We start from the raw sequence: 23,210 nt of genomic DNA, 5'->3' as shown, positions 1-23,210 counted from the left end.
AGGGGGAAGTTAGCAAAGTTAGACAAGATTGGAATGGGCATAGGAACATGTATTGATGTACCAGATCGGCTAATGCTCCCAGGTTGATGCAATGTATTCCACCAGTTGACTGAAGACTTGATTATTGGTATATCGATAGGTCCAGCACGGATTGAAATAGGAGCCGGTTCGACAGGAAGCTTTTGAAAACGCAGTGCACCCAGGTAAATCAGAAACGAGATGAATACAGAGGTTAAACGAGCATCCCACACCCAAAAGGTGCCCCACATAGGTCTTCCCCGAAACCCCCCAGTAACTAAGGTAAACAACGTAAAAAAAGCACCCATTTCTGTACCGGTTCCGGAAGAGCGAAGAAAAAGGGGATGTTTTGTTAATAGGAATAAGAAAGTGTTTATAGCCATAGCGATATAAACAAGAATACTCATCCGAGCCGCAGGAACATGTACATACAGAATACGAGAATTTCCACCTTGTTGAAGATCTAATGGTGCTACCCGAAGACTTAAATGAATAGCCATCGCTGTTAAGAACAACCGAGATCCAATGAGAATTAGCGCATAGCTTCTGGTCTTTGACATCAAAAAAGAAGGTTGTAATAACGAAAGGGACATCTGAGAATTTTGTCCTAGCTAGTGGAACAAGAAAGACATGGATCTATATTCAATACGCAATCAAAGGATTTCTCCCTGCGAATAATTCCCCCTGCTTTGTTTTCGCTTCGCTCGTGCGTGGCACTCCTTGCTCGCGGAGCGGCATACCGAAAGGTTTTGGAAGAAAAAAAGTGGATTCCCTTTTGTAACCAAGAGCCCATCCTTGATCCAAGCCGAGTTTTCTCCTCCTAAAAAAGCGCATAAGGGGCCACCCTTTTCCCCTTAGCCCTCCTTCTCACTCCCTAACCTAAGGAATGAAAGAAAGGCCACGTCCAGACAACTACCACAAAAAAATAGTAAAACAAGTTTCAAGTAATAGATCTTTTTTTAAGTAGGAGTTGCCCCTATTAAGTTAAGGGAAGAGAATTTCTTTATTGTTTAGTTTAAAGCAATCAATTTCCGAGAAGAGTTTTGCAGGGAAAGCAAAAGAAGAAAGAGGATCGAGACAGGAACCTTACTCTCTTAGCATAGGCTTGAAGCCCTCATGTCCTATAGGAAGTGGAAGTAAGAAATCCTATCCATCTTTTTATCGAAAAATATCGAAATCTATAATGAAGAAATCATATCGTGCTTATATATAGGATCCTCTAAATCCTCAGACACCGAGACTATGGGGAATCCATATTAACGATAAGATTCCCAAACAAGAAACCACCTTCCCATCTCCGGGCTTAAGAATTTCCAATTGAACTCCTTCATCCATACAACAGGAATTCTCTAGAAATAAGAGAACCTTTTTTTTTACTTTTCATGCAGTTCCGATTGGAACAAGCATTTTTTGAGAGAGTCGTGCGAAGGGCAAGTCCGGAAACTTAGAAACAAAATATCTGTAAAAAGTAAAATAAAACCGGACGAAGAAATCGGACGGGCGGTATTCTTTCGTCGGCCCGGTTTCTCCCTTTCTTGTCTAGTGTATTAGACTCCATTATAGGTCATTCGGAAGGGCTCCGTTTCAATTTTAGGGCATAACGTTGTGGTTGTTCCCTCTCCTTTACTTATCGAATAGGGGCGAGTGACTTCGTACCTCTCCTGACTGAGAAAAAGAAGTTCCAGAGGCATCCTCCATTCATATCGATTTGGGTTTTTCTGCACCATATTTGGATCTGCCTCTTCTTCGATCCGGAATTCCCAACAAATCCTTTACTCCTCGAATACAATGGGATTTCACACCTGGCAAATCTTTCACTCTACCTCCTCTTATTAAGACCATAGAATGTTCCTGCGAATTATGACCTTCGCCCGGAATGTGAGCAAATATATCATGTCGATTGCTCAATCGTACTTTGGCTATCTTACGTGGAGCTGAATTAGGTTTTTTCGGTGTTCTCGTTGAAACACGCGGGCGTACTCCTTGCTTCTGGGGACATTGATCCGAAGCTCTAGTACGGTCCGTGCGCCGTTTTTCTTCTCTACCATGACGAATCAATTGATTTAATGTAGGCATCGCTCTTTCCTTTGTCCTTCCTCCCTATTTTTGCCCTATCACTAGTGATTACTCCCGATCCGAAGCACCCCTTTTCCATTCATAGAGAGATCCAATCGTCAAAATCAATAAAAAGGCCATCATAGACCAAGATCCAAACGGATCAATCTTGTTGGGAGGTACTGCCCAAGGAAAGGAAAAGGTGACTTCCGGATCAGGAATAATAAATAAAATTGAAACAAGATAAAATCGTATATCGAAACGACTTCTGGCATCACCGAAAGGATCGAAACCACATTCGTAGGCCGACAATTTTTCTGGATAGGTCCAACTATTGGAAGCAAAGGGAAAAGGAACACCGAGTGGGATCAAAGAAACTAGCAGACTGATCACTAAAGAGATACAAATAGGTGCAAATTCTGACATGACCACAGCCCACTTGGTTCTTTCGCCCCTTGCTCGCGGAGCGGCATACCGAAAAAAGAAAAGGGTACCAATGAAGCCGACCATTAATGACTAGTTCGAACACCGGGAGTCGGGGCTGGCCTATTGATTCCCTGCGTTATTTTAGCTGCAACGGTATAAGACATAAAAACGAAATGAATGATTTAGCTCCCCGATGACTTCATGGGTGGGTCCCGAATCCCGGGGATACCCAAATATGCCGTGAACTAAAAAATAACTACCAAAGACAACAAATCCCACATTATCATTCTTCAAATTCATAGCTGTCAAGATCTCGTTCCTTGATTTGCCGCTCGAAGATGTCGTTCATTATTTGACGCGACCTTTCTTTTACAGGATTATTTGCCGGGTTGTTGGCTATATCCGCCAATACCTCAACGAGTCTAGCTTTACTCTTCCAATTGGGTCCAACTACCAGCTCGAAGACCCGACGATATTTACTGTAAGAAGGGGGTCGGTCAAAGAGCGTGTCCATATCGGATTTCAAGTAATCCATGATTATTCGGCGAATAGCCCAATAACCATGGGGTTTATTGTCAGCTTCCATCGTGTCATCCACTGGTGCTTGTATGGGAGCCGGCTGCTCCACCTCATAATCACTGCCAATGGATGGTAACGACGGGACAGACGGAACTGAGCCTGCTGGTAAGGGTGGCGGGTCATAAGGGACCGATGGAAAGGACTCCCAAGGGGAGTTTGATTCCCTCGGATGAGACGTCCCCCCATCTCCTTCGAGAAATAGTCCCACTTCTGATTGCAGTAAGAAAGGAAAAATACTGCTACATAGCCGCCCTTCCTAAGATGTCTTCTGTATTACTTTCTTGTGCAAAAATCATTCCCTCAGAAATAGGATCGTAACCTTCAAGGGAGGCTTGCTATGCGATATCCTTTAGGACTTACTCGACTCTAGATAGCCTTTGGAACCTATTCCATTAAGCCTAGTGACATCAATCCCCTTAGTTCAAGCGCAAGGGAATGGATCAAAGAACAAAAAACCTTTCCAATCCAGTCCCTTTACTAGGCAGCAGCTCCCGCTGTTAGTGCAATTGAATTAGAATATGCTCTTACTGTTGGAGAATACCCTGCAACTCACTATTCCATTTCAACTCTTACTAGATTTTAATATTATACATTATACGCAAAGCCATTCTCTCGTAAGCGGAGAACCATAAGTCCATCAATCCATAGTAGAAATAGTAATAGAATAGTCCAGTAGCGGGTTTGTAGAGTATGCGCTTTGGTAAGCACCGGACAGCACAGAAGCTTCTCGGCTGCCCTATCACACACGAGGATAGAAGGCGGGTCAGTTACTGTCCTGCCTGGCTTTCTATTTTCGTGTGACATCATTAACTGGCATTTTCTTTTTCTCTAGTCACATAGCGGAATTCTAATTCAAGTTAGATCCATTAGGTTCTTCGATTTTATTCTTCAGAAACGAGAGACAAGAAAACATATTTTTTATCGAAAAAAAAGAACAATATCAAATAGACCAAGATCCAATTTCGGGTCATTTCTTGGTGAACATAATCCGCCAAAGTATCTTCGATCCCTTCATTTATGTGCCAGAATAAAGAGAGATTTGGTAGGAAAGTGGAAGATTGAGTATATTAGGGAGTGGTAAAGCTGCAGTAATTCTTTGGGGTTCTCTTTGTCTTCGAGCTTTCATTCCTCAATCCACTGTTTCGTTCCCTCATATACCTCCCCACCAATAGATAGAGACAAATAGGAATAACCGAACCACGTCTACAAAATGCCAGTACCATGCAGCTGCTTCAAAGCCAACGTGATGCTCCTTGGTCAGATGACCAAGATATTGGCGAATACCACATATGATCAAGAAAAGAGTACCTATAATCACATGAAAACCATGAAAGCCAGTTGCTAAGAAAAAGGTAGAACCATAAATACTATCTGAAATAGTGAAGGGTGCTTGATAATATTCCATTCCTTGAAAGCCAGTGAATACTAGAGCCAGTGAAACGGTAGCTACTAAAGCGTAAACTGCTCGTTTTTCCTTCCCCGCGAGTATAGCATGATGAGCCCAAGTTACGGCTGCTCCGGATGAAAGGAGAATAGGGGTATTAAGAAAGGGGATTTCCCGAGGATCTAAAACCTCAATCCCTTTTGGGGGCCAAATACCTCCGATCTCTACCGTAGGTGCCAAAGAAGAATGAGAAGAAGCCCGAAAAAAAGCAAAAAGGAACATAACCTCCGATACGATGAACGGAATAGAACCATATCGAGGTCCTAATTGTACGACTTTGGTATGATGTCCTTCCAACGTGGATTCACGTAGAACATCGCGCCACCATACAAACATGGTATATAGGATAAATAGAAGGCCCAAACTTAGAAGTGTTGCACCCCCTTGAAATGAGTGCATGTACATCACACCTCCTACGGTGGTTGCCAAAGCTCCGAGTGAACCCGAAATCGGCCATGGACTTGGATCTACCAAATGATAAGAATGCCTTCACCATACGGGAATGCCACATTCACTCGCTTTCGAGGACTTCCAACAACACTGGCTGAGGAATTCCTTGCTTCAGGAAAGCAGCTAAAACAAAGAAATAGACAGACTTAGACGAGGGCATCTTGAACCCCTCTCCCTACGGTCGAGTTAGCCCATGACCTCAAGATCAAGAAGAGCCAGCCATACATAGAAGACAAGGGAAGACCTTGCTCGACCAAATGAATGTAGCAGCAGCATCATGAGATAGAACCCGGTCCTGTCCCGGCTGTCCATCTGTGGAACATGGGGCTGAAGACCTCTAGAGTACCTACTAGAAGAAAGACAGAACCACTTTAGGGGGACAAAACCATTTGGAGGAAGAAGCAGATGGAAGACAGGGTCACTTGTGAAAGAACTAGCCGAAGGGGACCATCACAGTTGGGGCGGTGGATGACAGGCTAGCTCACCAAGAACATCAGGAGAGGTTGGGGAAGACTTGGCTGCGGCAAGTCAAGGAGAGGTTAGGTCAAGGGATTTCAGACAGAAGTCCCATCAATCAGAAGAAAAGGATGTTCCAGGAAAGAGGGGAACAAGGATATCCAAAAGAATAGGCCTTGAAGCATGAATGAGGGGAGACCGGTCTAAGGGCTGCAAGATATGCTAAAAGGTTTAATCAGTCCACTAAGGGATGACCTCTTCTACATGATTTCAGCGAAGTGTTCAAGTCAAGGACTTAGGCGATCAAAGAAAAGAAGACTTGAAAGAAAAGCCTTCTCCACAGCAAAGGCATCCATCCAATACAGATAAAGCGTCATATACAATGAATCTATCCTTTGGAAACCACCTATTCCTCTCATCGACTACCTTCACTAGGGTCAAGATTCATGGTTTTCTAAGGGCGGCCCATTTTCCTTTGATGGAGCAAGGGATTGCTTTCGTCTCTTTCCTTCTGGGCCAGGAATGGAAGTTGTCGTTAAGCTTGGATCAATCGATAGTGTGCTTATCGCTCTACTTCGCTTGATTCTCATGCCAGTGGACTCGTCGCTCAGCTTTAGGCCTTATTAGCTTAATTTCTGAAGTGAACATGAAGTCCGAATTGAATAGATACTGAGAAAGCGTCTTTCGTGATGAAAGTAGCAAGTTCGGATTCAGGATTGAGAAAGAAATCAGCAAAGCGCAGCTGGAGCTGAATCTATTTTAGGAGGCGTAGGGTAGGCTCTTTGGATAGATTGACTGGCTTAAGCCGATGAACCTGCTTCTACCACTGACGAGCTAATTCGGACTATGCCTAACTAGAGGAAGAAAATCACCTGATCTTGGCTCGGCATCTTTTGAAAGGGAATCCAATATCTGGTAAGAAAGGGCGACTCGAAGCGGAGAAGCAAGAGCTCACTCGACCCATAGGAATAGGGAGGAAGTTTCATTCCAAACTGCTCAACGTTTGAGCTAGGAGATGGGACAATACGCTGTTAGACCGGGAGTTTCAAACTGACCTTTAGGTTAGGGATCGGAGTTGCAAACTGCTCGACCGGTTGGGTAGGGAGGTCTTCCCACTTCCTCTTCCCATTCATTAAAGGGTACTAAGAAGAACTCAGGAAAGGAGCAGAGTTGGAGCTTGGCAATGCAGTTGATCTTCTTGCAGCTGAGAGAGATGCTGGCATTGAATGAAGCTGATTCCCCCGTATTGGGCAGAAAGAACCTTCTATAATGAAGAGTAGGATGTGAGGGAAAGCCCTCTAGTCGAGTAAGAGAACTGATAGTTTCAAGCCAGTAAAGTCCGTTAGTGGGGGAGTTAACCCGGCGTCAATCAATTAAGAAAGATGTTCTGTTCATTTCACCTGGGCCAGCTTTCTATCATGCTTACTTTATATATCCACTTTATTTATTACTTGGGACTTCCTGACTCATCACCTACCTCTCTAGCGCTAAAACTCCTACAGGCTGGGTTTGCTTGCTCGCACGAGCTTGAATCAGCGCAGGAATGTTCATGGATGTTCTCCCAGAGCTGATAGATGAGGCACATCGGAATTGTAATTCACACCGGTAACGGCACAAGAGATCAAAGGGGCAGAAGAGAAAGGCCCCATTAAGATAAGATCGAAATAAATATTGTTTTGGAGAGTACGAGAGAGGAATGGTCGGGTGAGCACTAACTGAACATAGACCGAATTGGAGTTGGTAGGGAGCTTGCCGATTACAATAGCATGTAAGCGGTATGTCCGGCTAACTTACGGCCCAAGCTGAGTAGGAAAGAAAGCCCCTCGATACAAAGGAATTGTCCCCGGGCTGCAGGTAATAGGAAAATTTCTCAAAGGCTTCTCCTACAAAGACGATCGGGAATGGAGCTCCCCTGCAACCTAATTCCTTCCCTCTCACCTGAGTCTGAATCTCAAAGAAAGGGAATTGGCCCTGATACGGCTTCGAAGGCTGTTAGGCATGGACTGCTAGCGGACTGGAAAGAAGGACACTTGTTACATCCTCAAAAGAGTGAAAAGTACCTCAACGAATAGAAAAAAAGCCATTCTTGCAAGGACCACTTATTCCTATATTATTCCTAATAGACCGCTAATGCCACGTCTAATCTCACGAAATCTAATTTTAGAGAATCCCGCATCCGAACTCGCATTCTAATGTGCTAGCGACCCCTCCCAAGGAAGGAAGAAGGTAAGGGCAGCAGCTCGGGAAGCCTCTTTCGTGCGTGTTCCTACTGAGTTCGAGTGAGGGTCTTTCACCTGAAAGTTCTTGCTCTTTCACGGATTACCAGCTTATGACCCGCGGGTAACTAAGGCTCTATGCTTTCTGGGGGAATTTCTCCTTGATTGGAATTAGGCCGCCTGCCTTTCTTAGGTCTGATCCTCATCCTCTTATATAGAGGCATAGCCCTTGATCCTGGGCACGCACATGGATCCAATTAAGTAAGGCTAAGTGCTCCGTTATCTTCTCCTTTCCTTATAGCTCAAAGTAAGACTAGCATTCAAGGCCTTCGAGTAGGGCTTCGGTGCCTTCTCTCAATCGGCAAGGAAGCTAGCAATGAAGGGTCTTTATCCCCTTTAAGCCGGTGATTGGTCTTTAATGGATGCAACTATTGGTGGTTGTTCTGCTTCAACCGAATCAACAGGATCTACTGTTGCAAGCAGGGTGGGAAAAAAGGCTTTGAAAGCAGATGCCATTGAAAGAAAAGAGAGTGACGGAACTGGCGGGAATAAGGTTAAGCCAGACCTGACACGAGGGTGACGGAGATTAGTGTGCTACCTTTTATAGTGACAGACATCACAGAATTGATGGGTGTGAGTGATGAGGAAGTGCTCTTTGGGTTAATCCAGTCAGGTGTGGAGCTTTGTGTGAGGGGAATTGCTATAGACTTGTGTACTCCTTTGAAGTCTCAGGGTGGGGCTGACAACTGGAAGGTGAGATGTGAATGTGGAGCTCAAGATGATGATGGGGATAAAAAAAATGGTGTCTTGTGACATTTGTGAGGTATGGCAGCATACACGATGTTGTGGTATAGATGATTCTGAGACAGTGCCACTGCAGTTTGTGTGCACTGGGTGCTGTGATTCACTTGTACCCCCGAGGATTGAATCCGCATTTGGTATGGATTGTGCTGATATTTTTCAGATTTCACCAGAGCCTACACATTTACTGGAGTATGGATATGGGTACTGACTACTGAATGCTTGATTACCATTGCAACAGTGTTTGTTGCTTAAAACACTTGTTTCTGTGAACGTACTTTTTGAAACGTTCATTTTAGGATGTGTAGGAGAGCTGTTAAATCTTACATTTATCAATTCACAAGTCACAAATGGAAATTCAAATTATTCCATTATTAAATCTTACACATAACAGTAGGAAGGGTTAGTGCAGAAAGACTAACATGCTTTGCAGAAGATAGGCTCCTTATATGTGATGGCATGGATCCTAGAGTTTTAAACAATGTTGCCAAATCAGTAACAAATGGGTATCCATGGACCATGATTTGGACATTATGGGCACAGACAGAATGATAAGAAAGCATGCTTTGTTCTAGGATCACCCTCTGGCTTCCACAATAGAAAAGAAACTTACCACTAAACTCGCTTTGATTCCACCAAACAGGAAGCAAAGCATGTTCCAATATTTCCCATTACCACAACAAACTACATCTAAAAAGTATCTGAGATTACCATGACCACCATCACCTGTTTATTATCTTCTCATACGGTACTACTGGAATTTGAGATCAATCCGTTTTAGTCCTATAAGATAGGGGCCTTTCTAAGGCAGCCCTCTCCTTCTAGTCGAGTAGCTTTTCGCTCCTTGACTTTGATAGGTACGAAGTCACTAACCCACAAGCTGGTTAGGTACGTGTAGTCACTCGAAGAGGCTATCTACCGAACCAGAGATTTCCATTCAAGTATGGTTTAAGTGCCCTTAAAAGTCAGTCTGAACGGAAGTCTACGGAAGATTCCCCAGTAGAATGGTTAAACATGATTGGATCTCTAAGAAGATCTACGGCATAAATAAGGGTGATGGCGTAGATACATTTTAGCTCTTCTCTTCTTCGATAGCCTTTAAGGCTATTATGCTGATTGGCCTATTAGTTTAGTCAAATATGACTATCTACTGTATGTATAAGTTCTTCGCCTTGGAACATCACAGGGACGGATTGAACAGCAGCAGTTAGGGAAGCTAAGGAGACGTCAATTTCATTAATTTCGAGGAAAAAGTAAATGATTTAACAATAGCTACACTTAAAGTAAAGAACAAAAAAATCGTTTCCAAGATAGAAATTCTGTTTAGAGTCTATAAGGATACTACTGGAGATGTGAACTTACCAACAGGAGTCAATCCCCAAGGTAGCCGAACGTGTTTTTTTTAGCGTCGACAACATTCACTGGCTAAACCAGATCGATCTATTTAGAACTCGCCAATCAGGGCACGCAGAGTCCCCACTTTGCCCAAGCTCTGGATTATGTTCTGCATTTTTGAGGTATGTAGTTAATATTTTTTTAGAGGCTTTATCATATTTAGTCAGAAGAGTTTAGGTAAGACTTTCAACGTGACTATCATATAAATAAAATATCTTCTGCCTGCCGTACTACACGAGGGTAATAACAATTACGACCGACAAAGAAACTCGAGCCTCGGAGTTCGACTATTATATCTTTTCCTGGTCCATTAACTATGTCAATTGCTTCCTCCAAGAGCTGATTCCAATTACTAAGATACTCAGAGGGCACCATATATTTATATACGTCAACAACAACTATACGATAGTGAAGTTCAGAGGTAAGTTATTATAAATAAGAATTTAGTTCAAAGGAAAGATCAGGAATAGCCCTTGGAATGCTAAGGTATTCTTATAAAGAGAAACTTTTATCCTCTAGAGCCTAAGTTCCCATGCTTACGAGAAGTAGTGTAAAGGTAACGAACCCCGTGGTCCTAGATTACCCCAATCAGGCTTTTCGCCGGTCCACAATAAGGGTTGAAAGGTACAGATTTCTAGGGCACACGGTGCTTAAAGTTGACGTATGATAAAAAACCTCCATTTCCTTTAGTTTCCCAAAATCACTAAGACCACCGCCCTACTTAAGAGCTAGACGGTAAGAACTTTTCCAGCTTTTACTTTGATCGCACTTAATCTAACGAAATCCTACCCTTGCGAACTTAGGTCAAGCCTAACCTCACTCGAGGATGTTATCTTAATTACAGTCCCTTGAGAGAAGAATAAGAAGTCGTGGTGACTCTGGGCTTGTTCTGCATTTTTTGTCGATTTCTTTCTTAGTGGATCAAATCAATATGACAAGCGTACACCCTTCATCAATTGATACTAACGGCTGCATAGAAAGAATCTTTCTCTGCATAATCTAAGGCTATGCGGCCGAGGCATCTTCTCAATCATCACTGGAAGGGGAAAAGACAATAGCAATGAAGTCTAGGAGTCACTTCTTTCTAAGGCATTTCATCATCCTGAATCTATTCAACTTACTCTTAATCTTCACTTTGATCAATAGACGGCCAGAGGGCATTGGAATGGAGGAGCTTTCCTAACTCTAACTAGAAAGCCTGTAACTGCCCTTCCATTCTTCTTACTTTCTTCCTTGTCTACTATATCTGCGGAAGTCTGGGCTAAGAGATATAGAAAGATGAATGTCATCCTGTCGGGCTTGGATTCCTTGCCTACCTAACTTCCCGGGGAATGGATTCACAGGGTTTAGTAATTGAAGCCTAGAACAGAGGCGGGATGAGCCTTAGGATCAGTTGATAAAGGATCTGATTCTCATTCACCCAAAGCTGTAACTCCTCACTTTTCGCTAGAGACGATCTGATTCTAAATTCAATGGCATATCCTCTAAAGGTCGTGGGAATAGCAGAGGTTGGAATAGAATCCCTGGTGAGACTTAACTCTGGCTTCTGCCTTGGGAGTGCTCTAGCCTTCTCTTTTTGCCGAGGCTTATTGGTTGTTCTTTGTTCCATTTTCTACGGGCTTTATGGCCGTAAGGAATCATAATCTCATCTAAGGATGACTTGCGTCCCCAACTCTTAGTTTCGAACTGGCTTTCCCACCTTCTCTGATTAAGGAGGGGAGGAGGACTAGGAATAGAAGAGACTGGAATAAGACGTTCTTCACCTGGTTTAGGAAGAGCTGACCTCCGGAAGCTCTAAGTCCTGACTTTCGTCTAGAAGCTCTAAATCTGCTCCTAATGCTACTGCCTTATAAGTCTGCGCTCGTTCGACTTCGAAATGCTTTCCTAACTCGGAATCGGCCTTTCCTAAGTCAAGAGATCGAAGAGGCTTTCATGCAGCTCTTTATTCTTTATGAGTTCCTGGCCTACCAACTAGCCAGTTTACCTGCCAGGCGTGTATTTAATATACAAATTAAACAACTGACTTTGACTTCAATACCCAGGTTGGAAGATCATAGGCGGGCATTTGAGCTCCGCACCCGATGGTTCTCTTGGATTAGGGCCTCTAACTTCACCCTAGACGACTGAACTCCTGGACTTCATTCTACTGCTGTAGGCTCTCGTAAGTCAATATCAAGATCTCTTCCTAACGGCCTAATAAAAAGTCTTAATCTCAGGCCGTAATGCTCATACCATATCATACAAAGCTGGAAAACCTCCACAGGAAGTAAGATTACCGCCTTCCCAGGCCTACAAGAATAGACGAAGCTAGCTGGTCACCTGCTTTCGGTAACTCATGCGAACTCTCTCCCCGGGTATACACAGACCACGACTAGAGCAAGCATCCTTGCACACTACTTAAGAAATCTCTCTCGGGAATCCTGACTTGAGCTTTAAAAGAGCTATAAGACGAATCCTTTGATTCTTCTTTCCTTAACAGATGCTTTAATTCAAAGTGACTAGAGGTGCTTAACAGAGCTGTTATAGCGAACTTTTCTTTAGCAAAGAACTTTCTCTTTGTTTTGCTTAAGGCTTACTTTATTGTTACACTGTAACTAGGTCAGATTGTAACTGTAACCCTTGCTTGAGTCGACCCTAATGCTGCTTTCTTATATGGAGAATTCGATCGAGAAAGTGACATGGAGCAGCCACAAGGACAAGGCAAAGCTCACCCTGATTACGATTATGTGTCAGAATTGAGAAAAGCTATGTACGGGTTAAAGCAAGTCATCAAAAAGATGGAATGCTCAACTGCAAGCCTATCTCGACTCCAAGGGAGGTTAAGGCTAAGCTATGCTCAGCAGAGGATCAAACTATACCTAATTTCTGATCTTGCTTTTTCGAAAACCAAGAGCAAAGGGACTTGGTTACTAAGACAAATCATCCTTGTCTGCCTTATTGATGTCCTTAAATCGGGTTCTTTCGCTCAATCGATAGTTATTGCTTAATTGAAGCTTGCCCCTTCATTGCATTGTAGAGCCGCCCCCATATGTTCACTAAAGATGAAGAGGACATATTTGAATGCGATACCGAATCATCAAGCTTTGTCTCCCGCGGTTGGAAACAATCTCTATCGTAGGATGTCCTTCCCAGGGTAGTCAAGGGAATAGTCAAAAAGTAAAGTTCTTTTATCTTCATGCTATTGGCTTCTGTCGTGTCTTTCGGCGAGGATACAACTGGTTCAACTACAAAACAAAAGAAGCCCTTTCCTTTAGAATTTTTGGACATTATCTCACTGTTAGCAAATGGAAAGCAGAGTTTAGACCATCCACCTAGGTCTTTCGTCATAGAAAGGGGGGATGGAGCCCTCTGACCCGCTCTCCTCCTCCACTTAATGATATTCACCCAAAGCCTGCAAACTTTTCACCTTTCACCCGTGAGCTTAACGATCCTGCTGAGATTTGCTCATCCTAGAGCTGTAAGCGCTAGTCTTCTATACCTTTCCCTGACTTTGAGGTACAGAAGTTTGAAAATTTGACTCGGTAAACCAGTATGCGCATGCCTGTCTATTCTTAGCCATATTCTTAGATATTTCCTAGGAGAAAAAAGCTCTATACACTGACTAGCGGAGATTGACCTTACCCGCATTGACTTACTTACCATACTGTACTTACCTTACTGCACAGACAATACAGAAGGTTTTTCCTTCTTTAATCTGTCCCTCATCTCTGTCTTCAATGTCAGGTCAACAAGTTCACTGCCCTAAACCTAATACAAGGACAGACTGTTCTAAGAGTTTCTTTGTGCATATCCCTATAAGAAGAAGTTTAATTAGGTAGTAGCTTCAGCGCTTTATAATCTCTCTCAAACCTGAACTAAGTCCAAACAGTTCCCTGTAAGAAAGCCTATCTCAGGATACTGACATCAAGAAGTTCCCTCTCCTAAACCTAATCTAAGGACACAGAGTTAACTGACAGACCTGTAAGAAACCTCATCTAAGTCCAATTCATTCCAATAGTTTATTAAGGTTTTCCTTTTTCTCTGTCTCAAATCTCTTTCATCCAAGTAACCCCAGATTTCCAGATATTAGGAACTACGGAATGAAGTCTTATTGGAACTAGCGGGACTCATACAATCTCAGGCTTTGGCTCGCTCCTCGCTTTTGTTCAATTAGAAATATAAGATAAGTACAAGTTTGATAGGGAATGAGCCCTCAAGAATGGGACGGCAGCGGACCGCACTCAGAGACAATTTGGGCTTCATCTTGGTTTCGGATGGCAAGATGCTTTGCCGTGCAAAATCTATGTTGTTGGCTACCTTCTTGTGGGCTAGTTGAGACTTGTCCTACTTGTTGGCTACGTTCAGCAGCTACAGAGCAGTCTTTCGAGTTCGGATTAGTTGATGGCTTGGTTTGAGCTTGGTGCATGGTTGAATGAGGTATTCAGGGGCGCGCTTCTTTCAGAGACTTAGTTATCAGCAAAACATCGGGATGCTAGGAAACTTCCAGTATATCCTTCTTAGTCTTTGGTTACCCATGTGAACCTACAGGACATGTTGGCAAAGAAAACGCCAAGTGGCAAGTGGTGAGGGGAAAAGCCTAAAGATCTGAAGCTGGATGCTAGCAGCAGGGGAAAGTAGATAGGCATTGCTTCCAAGGGAGGTTAATAACAGGGTTTCTACTTCAATACTGGACTACGGCTCAGTTAGAAGCTAATGTTGCTGAATCCCTTCCACGGCAGAAGTTCCCGGGATCAGTAGATCTTCAGCTCAGGGTGATTGGAGGATTGATTTACGGTTGCTTTGATCTATAGTACCTCTATCCCATTATCCGGCTTGCGTAAGTCCAATATAACTCCAGAGAGCAAAGAAAGGAATCAACAGCAAGATCATAAGATGATCTTTGCGCCTACTTCATCTTACTTAGGCTTCGGGAAGTTAATAAAGACTTTAATTAGGTCTGGCAACGCATTCTATATCTCTTTTTAAGTCGAATGCAGGTATGAAACTAGAATGAACTCCTGTACGGCGGCGTATTACCCTAAGCAGCCGCTTGATTTAGTGTTACCCCTTAAACAGCAAACAGCATTTACTACGAAGTTGCTTCCCACGTAGGCTAAATAATAGGCTAATTTAGGTCTGGAGTCCCCGATCTCGGAAGGGATTGAACCATAAGGCTAGTCTTAGCTAGAGATAGGAAAAGGCAAAGAAGCCTAGGGATGATCCTACAACGAGAGGAGAGTCGAAGACTGCAGATACTTCTTACTGCTTTCGATAAATACATGAATTAGGTCCCGCGATGTCCTGCACTCTACTATGGGAGAAGAGTAAGATCATCTCCAGTTAGGCGTGTAAGGTCGTCTAAAGAGATAGACAGTCTAATCCAGTGGGGACTCGTATTCTAATAATACTGGCTTACTTCCTTCTCACCGGACAGGATTAGAATATCAATATCTCTTCCGCGGACGGAAGTTTAACTCAATATCTCGAACTCATAATCTCACTCCGCGCGTGTAACTCTAAAAAGAAGACACTACGTACATGTCGGGCTCTTGCAGCACAAGGAGCTCCCCTGGGACATTCCATTCAGATAGAGCGGAAAATCGATTCTTGCTTTTCATCCTTTACTTTAGTATTAGGCTGCTTCGCTGCTGAGGTAGCATCTCTATCGGCTAGTGAGCTAGTCGCTACTATAGTTTTGAAAGCGTTTGCGCGCCCCTATGTTCGAAAAGAGATCACTCCTGGCTAATGGTCGACTGAAGCCTATTGAAAGAATTGTCTTCACATCACACTTTAGGTAAAGTGGAAGTGCATGAGACTCCGCCATGTCCACCGAAGAAAGAGTCATTTTCTTTATCGCCGAGCGTCTTTCGAGTCTCATGTTGACTTTTATCTTTCATGTGAGACTTCGCCTTAAGAACTAGGGCTGAGCCCATAAAACTAGAATAGTTTGAAAACTACTCTGCGGGAGATTGGTATTAAACCGAACGAAAGCCTAACCTGGACAACTAACGGCTTCTTCTCTTTTTAGATGAAGCCCTGGTTCAAAGTCTTCTTTATGTTACACGTAGCAACTCTTCTTGTTCAATCCTTGAATCGGAACGACGAGAGAGTGACTAAGCTGAAAAGGTAGAGGTAACCCGGCTTGATCGATGACCTCAAAACCAGTAGCAACCCTAGCTTAGCCTCTTTCTGAGCGCTGTGCTCTATCTCCTCTCTTCCCTACAGCACCCTTGCTTGAGTGCTATGCGCGCGATTGCTTCCTTATATAGCTATAGCTAGCTTCTTTGTTTTCTTTTTTAAGTATCTCCTTACTAGACTAGCTTCTTTCTTTGAGTGACCCAGGAACAAACTCTCCCTTAGGGTGCATTCCTGGTGAGTAAGCCGAGTCCTTCTTGCTTGAAAGGAATAGCTTGCTTTGTGACTGAAAACTATTAATAAGTCCAATTAGGCCTGAGCTCTTGTGGTAAATTACCCAGCCCACTTCAACCAGTTCTTACTTCCTAAGGAAGTGTAAGCCATACTTTCTTTCTTGGAAAGATAGCCCTGTTGTCAGCCACGCTTTGTTTGAGATCCGTTGCAGGGCATGTGAACTTCTACTTCTTAGTAAACGGGCTTCTTCAAAGTAAGGTGCGGAGCGGAAGCCCGGGAGAGGAATTAGATCCTTTGCATACAGAACAGACTTTTTTCGAAATAGAAGTTACATAGAGTCTGGTGGTATCGTATATAAGTATAAGAATAAGGCTTTTTTTAGGAGTTATAAATCTCACTCGAAATTTCATAAGAGAAGAAAGCAAAAGGCTTTGACTTGAGTAAAGTAGAGAAAGCAAATTTATCAAAAAGCGTCCGCTCACGTCAGGGTCCGAAGGAGATGTAGTTGCTTTGACTTTCTTCTAGATTGGGTTGGTGGTTAGTAAGGAAAGCCGGGTGTGGCGGCAAGAAGGTCATAGCTCAACGAAAATCCATCCAGAAATGACATAGTAAGAATCGCACTAATCCGCGACCAGCAAGTTTTCCGAAACCAAACTGAATAGAATTGTGACTTTCAAAAAATGCTTGCTGAAAATCAAAGAAAGAAGGTCCATTTTCCCACGTAGTTCGTCGGTCAAACCTACGATTCTCTTCTTAATAGAGAGATCTTTTTCTAGTTAGACTTCTATCAATGCAATGAAAGAACCATCCCTTCCTATTTCTTTGTCCAGTCAGATAGAAATCTATAGATATATACCCAAAAGAGCCCTTCTTTACCACTTTAGGGGGTGGGGGTGAAGGGGGGGTTTACATACAACCGAGGCAAAGTGGTTTATGATTGAATCTCAGAGGCATTCTTATCATTTGGTAGATCCAAGTCCATGGCCGATTTCGGGTTCACTCGGAGCTTTGGCAACCACCGTAGGAGGTGTGATGTACATGCACTCATTTCAAGGGGGTGCAACACTTCTAAGTTTGGGCCTTCTATTTATCCTATATACCATGTTTGTATGGTGGCGCGATGTTCTACGTGAATCCACGTTGGAAGGACATCATACCAAAGTCGTACAATTAGGACCTCGATATGGTTCTATTCCGTTCATCGTATCGGAGGTTATGTTCCTTTTTGCTTTTTTTCGGGCTTCTTCTCATTCTTCTTTGGCACCTACGGTAGAGATCGGAGGTATTTGGCCCCCAAAAGGGATTGAGGTTTTAGATCCTCGGGAAATCCCCTTTCTTAATACCCCTATTCTCCTTTCATCCGGAGCAGCCGTAACTTGGGCTCATCATGCTATACTCGCGGGGAAGGAAAAACGAGCAGTTTACGCTTTAGTAGCTACCGTTTCACTGGCTCTAGTATTCACTGGCTTTCAAGGAATGGAATATTATCAAGCACCCTTCACTATTTTAGATAGTATTTATGGTTCTACCTTTTTCTTAGCAACTGGCTTTCATGGTTTTCATGTGATTATAGGTACTCTTTTCTTGATCATATGTGGTATTCGCCAATATCTTGGTCATCTGACCAAGGAGCATCACGTTGGCTTTGAAGCAGCTGCATGGTACTGGCATTTTGTAGACGTGGTTCGGTTATTCCTATTTGTCTCTATCTATTGGTGGGGAGGTATATGAGGGAACGAAACAGTGGATTGAGGAATGAAAGCTCGAAGACAAAGAGAACCCCAAAGAATTACTGCAGCTTTACCACTCCCTAATATACTCAATCTTCCACTTTCCTACCAAATCTCTCTTTATTCTGGCACATAAATGAAGGGATCGAAGATACTTTGGCGGATTATGTTCACCAAGAAATGACCCGAAATTGGATCTTGGTCTATTTGATATTGTTCTTTTTTTTCGATAAAAAATATGTTTTCTTGTCTCTCGTTTCTGAAGAATAAAATCGAAGAACCTAATGGATCTAACTTGAATTAGAATTCCGCTATGTGACTAGAGAAAAAGAAAATGCCAGTTAATGATGTCACACGAAAATAGAAAGCCAGGCAGGACAGTAACTGACCCGCCTTCTATCCTCGTGTGTGATAGGGCAGCCGAGAAGCTTCTGTGCTGTCCGGTGCTTACCAAAGCGCATACTCTACAAACCCGCTACTGGACTATTCTATTACTATTTCTACTATGGATTGATGGACTTATGGTTCTCCGCTTACGAGAGAATGGCTTTGCGTATAATGTATAATATTAAAATCTAGTAAGAGTTGAAATGGAATAGTGAGTTGCAGGGTATTCTCCAACAGTAAGAGCATATTCTAATTCAATTGCACTAACAGCGGGAGCTGCTGCCTAGTAAAGGGACTGGATTGGAAAGGTTTTTTGTTCTTTGATCCATTCCCTTGCGCTTGAACTAAGGGGATTGATGTCACTAGGCTTAATGGAATAGGTTCCAAAGGCTATCTAGAGTCGAGTAAGTCCTAAAGGATATCGCATAGCAAGCCTCCCTTGAAGGTTACGATCCTATTTCTGAGGGAATGATTTTTGCACAAGAAAGTAATACAGAAGACATCTTAGGAAGGGCGGCTATGTAGCAGTATTTTTCCTTTCTTACTGCAATCAGAAGTGGGACTATTTCTCGAAGGAGATGGGGGACGTCTCATCCGAGGGAATCAAACTCCCCTTGGGAGTCCTTTCCATCGGTCCCTTATGACCCGCCACCCTTACCAGCAGGCTCAGTTCCGTCTGTCCCGTCGTTACCATCCATTGGCAGTGATTATGAGGTGGAGCAGCCGGCTCCCATACAAGCACCAGTGGATGACACGATGGAAGCTGACAATAAACCCCATGGTTATTGGGCTATTCGCCGAATAATCATGGATTACTTGAAATCCGATATGGACACGCTCTTTGACCGACCCCCTTCTTACAGTAAATATCGTCGGGTCTTCGAGCTGGTAGTTGGACCCAATTGGAAGAGTAAAGCTAGACTCGTTGAGGTATTGGCGGATATAGCCAACAACCCGGCAAATAATCCTGTAAAAGAAAGGTCGCGTCAAATAATGAACGACATCTTCGAGCGGCAAATCAAGGAACGAGATCTTGACAGCTATGAATTTGAAGAATGATAATGTGGGATTTGTTGTCTTTGGTAGTTATTTTTTAGTTCACGGCATATTTGGGTATCCCCGGGATTCGGGACCCACCCATGAAGTCATCGGGGAGCTAAATCATTCATTTCGTTTTTATGTCTTATACCGTTGCAGCTAAAATAACGCAGGGAATCAATAGGCCAGCCCCGACTCCCGGTGTTCGAACTAGTCATTAATGGTCGGCTTCATTGGTACCCTTTTCTTTTTTCGGTATGCCGCTCCGCGAGCAAGGGGCGAAAGAACCAAGTGGGCTGTGGTCATGTCAGAATTTGCACCTATTTGTATCTCTTTAGTGATCAGTCTGCTAGTTTCTTTGATCCCACTCGGTGTTCCTTTTCCCTTTGCTTCCAATAGTTGGACCTATCCAGAAAAATTGTCGGCCTACGAATGTGGTTTCGATCCTTTCGGTGATGCCAGAAGTCGTTTCGATATACGATTTTATCTTGTTTCAATTTTATTTATTATTCCTGATCCGGAAGTCACCTTTTCCTTTCCTTGGGCAGTACCTCCCAACAAGATTGATCCGTTTGGATCTTGGTCTATGATGGCCTTTTTATTGATTTTGACGATTGGATCTCTCTATGAATGGAAAAGGGGTGCTTCGGATCGGGAGTAATCACTAGTGATAGGGCAAAAATAGGGAGGAAGGACAAAGGAAAGAGCGATGCCTACATTAAATCAATTGATTCGTCATGGTAGAGAAGAAAAACGGCGCACGGACCGTACTAGAGCTTCGGATCAATGTCCCCAGAAGCAAGGAGTACGCCCGCGTGTTTCAACGAGAACACCGAAAAAACCTAATTCAGCTCCACGTAAGATAGCCAAAGTACGATTGAGCAATCGACATGATATATTTGCTCACATTCCGGGCGAAGGTCATAATTCGCAGGAACATTCTATGGTCTTAATAAGAGGAGGTAGAGTGAAAGATTTGCCAGGTGTGAAATCCCATTGTATTCGAGGAGTAAAGGATTTGTTGGGAATTCCGGATCGAAGAAGAGGCAGATCCAAATATGGTGCAGAAAAACCCAAATCGATATGAATGGAGGATGCCTCTGGAACTTCTTTTTCTCAGTCAGGAGAGGTACGAAGTCACTCGCCCCTATTCGATAAGTAAAGGAGAGGGAACAACCACAACGTTATGCCCTAAAATTGAAACGGAGCCCTTCCGAATGACCTATAATGGAGTCTAATACACTAGACAAGAAAGGGAGAAACCGGGCCGACGAAAGAATACCGCCCGTCCGATTTCTTCGTCCGGTTTTATTTTACTTTTTACAGATATTTTGTTTCTAAGTTTCCGGACTTGCCCTTCGCACGATTCTCTCAAAAAATGCTTGTTCCAATCGGAACTGCATGAAAAGTAAAAAAAAAGGTTCTCTTATTTCTAGAGAATTCCTGTTGTATGGATGAAGGAGTTCAATTGGAAATTCTTAAGCCCGGAGATGGGAAGGTGGTTTCTTGTTTGGGAATCTTATCGTTAATATGGATTCCCCATAGTCTCGGTGTCTGAGGATTTAGAGGATCCTATATATAAGCACGATATGATTTCTTCATTATAGATTTCGATATTTTTCGATAAAAAGATGGATAGGATTTCTTACTTCCACTTCCTATAGGACATGAGGGCTTCAAGCCTATGCTAAGAGAGTAAGGTTCCTGTCTCGATCCTCTTTCTTCTTTTGCTTTCCCTGCAAAACTCTTCTCGGAAATTGATTGCTTTAAACTAAACAATAAAGAAATTCTCTTCCCTTAACTTAATAGGGGCAACTCCTACTTAAAAAAAGATCTATTACTTGAAACTTGTTTTACTATTTTTTTGTGGTAGTTGTCTGGACATGGCCTTTCTTTCATTCCTTAGGTTAGGGAGTGAGAAGGAGGGCTAAGGGGAAAAGGGTGGCCCCTTATGCGCTTTTTTAGGAGGAGAAAACTCGGCTTGGATCAAGGATGGGCTCTTGGTTACAAAAGGGAATCCACTTTTTTTCTTCCAAAACCTTTCGGTATGCCGCTCCGCAAGCAAGGAGTGCCACGCACGAGCGAAGCGAAAACAAAGCAGGGGGAATTATTCGCAGGGAGAAATCCTTTGATTGCGTATTGAATATAGATCCATGTCTTTCTTGTTCCACTAGCTAGGACAAAATTCTCAGATGTCCCTTTCGTTATTACAACCTTCTTTTTTGATGTCAAAGACCAGAAGCTATGCGCTAATTCTCATTGGATCTCGGTTGTTCTTAACAGCGATGGCTATTCATTTAAGTCTTCGGGTAGCACCATTAGATCTTCAACAAGGTGGAAATTCTCGTATTCTGTATGTACATGTTCCTGCGGCTCGGATGAGTATTCTTGTTTATATCGCTATGGCTATAAACATTTTCTTATTCCTATTAACAAAACATCCCCTTTTTCTTCGCTCTTCCGGAACCGGTACAGAAATGGGTGCTTTTTTTACGTTGTTTACCTTAGTTACTGGGGGGTTTCGGGGAAGACCTATGTGGGGCACCTTTTGGGTGTGGGATGCTCGTTTAACCTCTGTATTCATCTCGTTTCTGATTTACCTGGGTGCACTGCGTTTTCAAAAGCTTCCTGTCGAACCGGCTCCTATTTCAATCCGTGCTGGACCTATCGATATACCAATAATCAAGTCTTCAGTCAACTGGTGGAATACATTGCATCAACCTGGGAGCATTAGCCGATCTGGTACATCAATACATGTTCCTATGCCCATTCCAATCTTGTCTAACTTTGCTAACTTCCCCCTCTCAACCCGTATCTTGTTTGTTCTGGAAACACGTCTTCCTATTCTATCTTTTCTCGAATCTCCTTTAAGGGATGAAATAGAAGCTCGAGAAGGAATAGCAAAACCTAGTTGACTTCCCAGCTCAAACTGAACGCGATGTAATCAAACTTATAGCTGACGCCGTAGAGAAAGCCCATATGCGAAGTGGAAAAAGTAGGAGTAGACATTGGAATAAGAGCTGTTGTCGGACGTTCATCAGTAACCGGTGTGATGTTAGCAATGGAATGCGTATCCGCTGTTCTCTTTTCTGCTGTGATTGAATCAGTAAGCGCTGCGGATCTTTTCGTATAAAGAATAAACCTCATTCGATCTCAGAAGGGATGAATACAAAGGAAGGGAGTTGCACTAGTCTCATAAATGCCAGTCAAAGAAAACTAACTAGCCAAAAGGCCGGAATAAGCGAAAAAAAGGGATTGGATTCTTATTTTATTAGAGGATGACAATCTTTTCATGGGAGATATGTTGTATATCCAACTCCAGGTGCCGCAATTTTCGGAGAGTGATCCAATTTACTGAGGAACCTGGGTTAATCAAGATTCTATTGATTGTGGTTCCTTGGAATCTTTATTGGACCAAGGCCCTGTGACATAAAGAGGACGATTATGCTCCTCCCTAATAATAGGTCGTCGTCTGTAAACGTCACTGCAGCCATATAATCATCATATATATAATGGTAGTAGAAGGCAGTGCCCCTTACTGCTCTCTTGGGCTTCCTTCGCAAAGGGGTTCTGTCGAGAACAAGAAAAGGAATATCTTAGCGTGATACTCGGGGAGTACTTGAAAGCAATGAATAGCTCTCTAAGGCTGCAAGCAAGATGGATACGGAAACCCTGCAAATGAGTCAAGAAGGCCTGTCAATTCAGCAAGAGCATCGGTCCTATCGTTTTCCCTTTGACTTTACTAGTGGGGCTTGCTGCAGATAGACCCCTTCCTAACCTAAAGAGCAACTTTCTTTCCCGATCTCAATGAAAAAAGGTACTGATCTAATCGGGAAAGTCGGATCAGACAAGGAAGAAGGAAGAGTT

The 23,210-nt window shown here is 43.1% G+C and overlaps 1 protein-coding gene across 1 annotated transcript; it reads right to left on the bottom strand.

The window, feature by feature from the left end:
• Positions 1–2,121: 2,121 nt before the first annotated feature.
• On the bottom strand, positions 2,122–6,392 carry LOC148547174 (cytochrome c oxidase subunit 3-like). Its single transcript, XM_088495321.1, has 3 exons — positions 6,301–6,392; positions 5,217–5,318; positions 2,122–5,009 (listed from the first exon to the last, which is right to left on the bottom strand). Exons 1-3 carry the CDS (start codon positions 6,390–6,392, stop codon positions 4,229–4,231), a joined length of 975 nt encoding a protein of 324 aa, XP_088351447.1. The 3' UTR covers positions 2,122–4,228.
• Positions 6,393–23,210: the final 16,818 nt, after the last annotated feature.

The sequence above is a fragment of the Arachis ipaensis genome, chromosome B8, assembly GCF_059453495.1.
Source record: "Arachis ipaensis isolate K30076 ecotype BB chromosome B8, ASM5945349v1, whole genome shotgun sequence".
Classification (NCBI taxonomy): domain Eukaryota; kingdom Viridiplantae; phylum Streptophyta; class Magnoliopsida; order Fabales; family Fabaceae; genus Arachis; species Arachis ipaensis.
This window is presented reverse-complemented; position numbering and strand designations above follow the sequence as displayed.

Bases quoted from the DNA above. Each gene is read 5' to 3' on its own strand.
- LOC148547174 (XM_088495321.1), bottom strand. From the start codon at position 6,392: ATGGGTCGAGTGAGCTCTTGCTTCTCCGCTTCGAGTCGCCCTTTCTTA. The intron at 5,319-6,300 runs GTGATTTTCTTC...TTCTTCTAGTAG, and splicing joins AGATGCCGAGCCAAGATCAG to GTACTCTAGAGGTCTTCAGC. The intron at 5,010-5,216 runs GTCTTCCCTTGT...CGTATGGTGAAG, and splicing joins CATTCATTTGGTCGAGCAAG to GCATTCTTATCATTTGGTAG.